At 52.1% G+C, this 5,160-nt stretch overlaps 1 protein-coding gene across 1 annotated transcript; it reads left to right on the forward strand.

The window, feature by feature from the left end:
* Positions 1-3,814: 3,814 nt before the first annotated feature.
* LOC109754015 (low temperature-induced protein lt101.2) lies at positions 3,815-4,465 on the forward strand. The gene is made up of 2 exons (XM_020312949.3): positions 3,815-4,013; positions 4,133-4,465. The coding sequence occupies exons 1-2, from the start codon at positions 3,924-3,926 to the stop codon at positions 4,262-4,264; spliced, it is 222 nt and encodes a 73-aa protein (XP_020168538.1). The 5' UTR covers positions 3,815-3,923; the 3' UTR covers positions 4,265-4,465.
* Positions 4,466-5,160: the final 695 nt, after the last annotated feature.

A 5,160-nucleotide genomic window follows, 5' to 3' on the forward strand; every position in this document is an offset into this window, starting at 1 on the left:
GAGGCCTGCTGGTCGCGCCGGGGTCGAAGTAGAGGCGCGCGGGAGTCGACAGCGACGTTGGGCGACGCAAATCGATCAAGCATATATCGGAAAACCAAAAAGAAAAACACCGATCAATGTGGCCGGCGGGTGAGAGAAAAAACCCGGAGCAAGGGCTCGAGAAAAAGACTCTCTAGGGCAGTCGGTCAACACGACCGGCGGACGAACTATAGGTACAGGCGGCGCGGCCCCCGGCGGCGGTCATGGAGGCCGACCGCCCCGGGTACGACGCGCGTGGCAGAAGCGGCGGGCGGCGGCTAGGGTTGGATCGGTTAGGCTGTTACCGTGTTTGAACGGAGAAAGAGGGATTGATGGAATAGTTGTTATATTGCTTGAGCCTCATGGGCATAAGGAGTACATGATCAACTTGGAGTACAAGATAAGGCAGGAACAAATCCTAGTCTATCAATACTCAACACCTCCTTCTTGGAATCTGATGCTCAGAATCAGCAACAAACGAACAAACATTGATCGACCAGGGTTAAAAAATTTCAACGACATTTCAGTGAAATTTTCAAAATTTCGCATATTTCAGTGGGGCCCAAAATACTTTTAACCCCGGAATTTCGAGGTAGGTTTAACCTGATTTCAAAATAAATTTCAATTATGTTAGAATTCATTAATTTTAAGCGAAACCTGAAATCACATAATCCGAAATAATTTCCAAAATATACAAAATTTCTGAAATTTTGCAAATTTCGCACCATTGCTTCCTATTGAGGTCGATTAGCAGCCGCCTCTACCATCACTTGACCCCGCGACCGAGCCGAGCCGCTGCTCCTTCAAAGCTTTTTTGCTTTCGGACGGCGTGACGACGGTAGAGGCGTCGAGAAGACCACCCCAAGGCCATTCCTAGACGGCGCGGCGACCACCTCGGCCCCGATGAGCAGCCGGCCAGATTTCTCTTCCTTGCGCACTAGGTGTTCGACCAAAAGCCTCAAAGGAAAAAAAATCCGTTTTTGTTCTTTCTGTTGCGATATGCGAGTAGATTGTAATGAAAAGTATTGAGTTGTAGATGAGTTAATTCGGATCCTCTCCGTGAGATGATGCCTCCTTCGAAAAAGAATATGAGATGGACGAAGACGAAGGCACTGCTTTGATCATGATGATGTACATGCATAAGAGATCTCATCGAGGAGTTGTGGACATAGAATGAGCAACAAAAGCACTAATTTCATCTCTATGTTTTATGTCATGTGTGATGGACAGACGGCACTCCACGCACGATGCATGCACGATTCACAATCAGATGGATGTGGAGCACTTTATTCTACGACTGAATGGCTGGATGTGGAGCATCGTTCATGCATTGTTACAAAAACGTCGTCTGCAGCTCTCATTGCTATATATTGCCCATGGCGAGCACTATGAGCGGGACACAATTCCCATTAGACGTCACTATGATGGTCAAAGCGAGAGTTTTGACTAACCAAACGCGACTAACGGTTTGGCATCTTCGTAACCTGACACGACACACAACAACAAACAATTAGTGTGTCTGACAAAGAAAACAAACACGTTTATCGGTTAGTCAGCTCCAGAAGATGTGGCGACACTTGTCAAGAATGCGAACCGTCCTGTGGATAGTTAGATGGACAGTGATATCCCCAGCCCATCAGGGTTCAGTTCCTGATGCTCGTATTTATCCTGAATTTATTTCAGGATTTCTGGCGATACGCTTCTAGTGGGAGGAAACGTTTCCGTCGACTATGAGGTGCCTATGGTGAATTCGTAAAATCTCAAGATGATATGCCGGCTCGGTCTCTCGGAGGTGCTCATAGAGGTAGGGTGTGCGTGTGTGCGTTCATAGGGGTGAGTGTATGTGCGTATATGAGCGCTTGTGTCTGTACCGATGTTCAAAAAGACAAAACAATGCGCGACTAAACGAATCAACCCGTGGTTGGATGGCTAGGTGGACAGTGGTATCCCTAGCGCATCAATGTTCAAGTCCTGATGCTTGCATTTATCCTGGATTCATTTTAGTATTTTCGGCGATACGCGTTTAGTGGGAGGAGACGTTCCCGTCGACTACGAGGCGTCGACGGTGACTTCGTAAAATCTCAAGATGATATGCCGGTCCAGTCTCTCGGAGGTGCTTATAGGGGTAGGGTGTGTGCGCGCGCGCGTTCATAGCGGTGAGTGTAGGCGCGTATATATGAGCGCTTATGTCTTTTTTTAAAGGAGGATAGACCCCCGGCCTCTGCATCGGGACGATGCATGCCGCCATCTTATTAATTATTCACACATGCCATACAAAGTAATACATCAGTCAGCATGAAGCCACCATCTAGGCAACACCTGTTGCTACTCCTATCCCATTGATGAAGGTGTGCCGAATATCCGGACCTAATACCAAACGAACATCGCACCAAACCCTAACATCTAAAGCCGGATGCCCCAGCCCAGACTGGGTCCCATACCAGACCGACGCACTCTTAGAGGCTGCCGGTGCCATCTTCCATTGGTCCATCTCCAGAGCAGAAACTGACCCATCGACCTTGTCTGGCCTGCCGTCGACGCCACCACGACGCCAGACAACTCCACCATCCTGCACGTATCCGTCCACATGCGCCCGTCGCCGAACCTCCGCAGCACCATGCCACCGGAATCCGCCGTCAGCCTTGCGGTGGATGAGACACCGCTCTTCCGCTTGTCCCGTCCAACTAGCATTTGCTCCAAAATGATGCCCTTAGGAGGGACAACGACATCAAAGGTACCATCATCGTCCAATCTGGTAGATCCAGATCTATAGTTTCCCCCGGAGCATCACGAGTGGGCTGCCACGACCTGCAACAACGATGCCTCGAGAAAGAAACGACGTCATAGATGCCGCCATCGTCCGCCATGACCAAAGTCGGCGCGATTTTCACCGGAAGTCGCCCCCCCCCCAACCTCGCAGCTGCCTGGAACCGAACGAAACCTCGCCATGGAGATGAGGGCCGCTGTCGACATGCCGGTAGGGAGCCTCCAGCCGCCCCTCACCGGTCCTACTCGCGCCACTAGCCGGCCAAGGCCATATCGAGACGGATCTGGACAGGACACCAGATCCGCAGCCATTGGAGCCACCCATGCGCCCGCCACACCGCCAGCCATGTAGGTTCCCATCGGCGCCGTGCAGTAGGGGCGCCGCCCTGACTGCCACCCCCAACCTCCCCACGCGAGACGCTGCCTCCGCCTCATAGGATTTGCCGCGAGGACCACCCACCCTGGATCTGCGGTGCAGGGCCCACCGCCATCGCGGCCCTTGCCAGCGGCAGCGGCAGCTGGGGGTGGAGGAGCGGGGAGGGGCTTGCGGCACGGGATCGGGGGGCCCTGGCGCCGCCCGAATGGAGGCGACGCGAGGGGGGTGACTCGAATCGATGAGCGCTTGTGTCTGTACTGACGTAAAAAAACAAAATACAATGCGTGACTACGGCTGACTAGGTTCAACACGGCCATCGAATTAACGTGACACGAGAAAATGTACGCTTCTGGGCAAAAGCCGTGTCGCTTACTTCCACGGACGTTTTACACCGGCACAACGCAGCATACACCGTTTGTCGTATCGGAATTCAAGCTGGAATTTGTTCAGTTGTATCGGATTTCAGAGTCACAGGGTGGAGAAACCGGGCACTGTTCAAGTATGCAATAGCCACTTCAAATGCTCCACGTGTTGTGATACAGATTTTCTGGCTCCGTACATGGTGGCGCGTTGTGGCGTTTCGCCGTCGATCCGCGTGGCATGGCATGTCGGCACAGCCAGCCAGCCCAGCACCACCACAACTTGTGTAATAAAGTCTCCTCCCGTCCTTCCTTCCCCGACAGAGCAACGCGGCCCCAAACCAAACCTCCGGACGCAGAGCAAGAGAGAGGGAGAGAGAGAGAGAGAGAGATCTCCATCACCGATGGCGTCCCGGAGCTGCACCTTCCTGGAGATCCTGCTCGCCGTCATCCTGCCGCCGCTCGGCGTCTTCCTCCGCTACGGCTGCTGCAGCGTAAGCAATCCGCCCCCCTCCTCTCCTCTGCTGGGCTGGATGAATCCATGCTGGATCCTGATATATAGCATACTAATAACAGTATTGATTGGTCTTTTCTTTCTGTCTGCCTTGAGCAGATGGAGTTCTTGATCTGCCTGCTGCTCACCATCCTGGGCTACATCCCCGGCATCATCTACGCCGTCTACGTGCTCGTCGCGCATGGCTCCGCCTCGGAGGAGAGCGGCAGGGACTACGACGCCCTTGCTTGATACAGTACCGTGTAGCAACTCATGCCGTGCGAATCAACGTCGTGTGTGTGTGTTTGTGTTTCCATCTGCTGCACCGTGTGGCGTGCCTTCTTTCTAGTATATATCAGTCTGTAAATGCTGCTTAAACCGTGCTTCGGTTTCCCCGGCCGTCCTGTGATTCTCATACAACCGAATAAATTTCAGCTCTGAAGATTTTTGCCACTGGTTTGCCCCAGTCGGTGAGCAGGTTTTGTGTAAACAGGAGTTACGATCCCAGGATTCCCCCCCACCACTCATTGTGTGGCGATATTTCTCCGATCGGACTTGATTTTGTGTCCTATATGCTTCATTGCTGGTAACCACCCCTCGTCAAATGTGTTTCTTTCTTTTCTTTTGACGGTGCTAATGCGTTGTTTCCAAAAAAAAGCTACTCCCTCTGTTCCCTTTACTCCTATCCGACACAAGACGTTTAGACAATCCAGACAAAGCACAAAACAGTTCAGTGTCGACTGTCCAAAATGTCTTATAAAAAAGGAGGGAGTGCGTCAGAAGTTCTGATGCAGAGGCAGGGGTAGGATCAAACTGTCTTTTTAAGTAGGATAGGGGAGAAGTTGTAGTCCTTTTTTATCTTTGGTACGGTAGGCAGAGTTTTCTCAGAAGAAGCATGGTCAAACTAACCAAGTGAGTAATAAGCGCACCAAAGACCAAACGCGGCAGCAGATGCTGTCAAATGTCCAAAACAAACCGCCGAGACGTGCTTTTGTTTCGGCATGCTGTGGACGTGCTGAGAGCAACTCCAATGGGGCGACCTATTTCGTCCGCGGCTGTCCGTTTGGGTCGGCGCGGACACAAAAAGTGGCCCAACGCGCCGATTTAAATGGACGCGCGTCCGTTTTTCGTCCGCGGGCGATCCATTC

Source organism: Aegilops tauschii, chromosome 5, assembly GCF_002575655.3.
Source record: "Aegilops tauschii subsp. strangulata cultivar AL8/78 chromosome 5, Aet v6.0, whole genome shotgun sequence".
NCBI lineage: Eukaryota > Viridiplantae > Streptophyta > Magnoliopsida > Poales > Poaceae > Aegilops > Aegilops tauschii.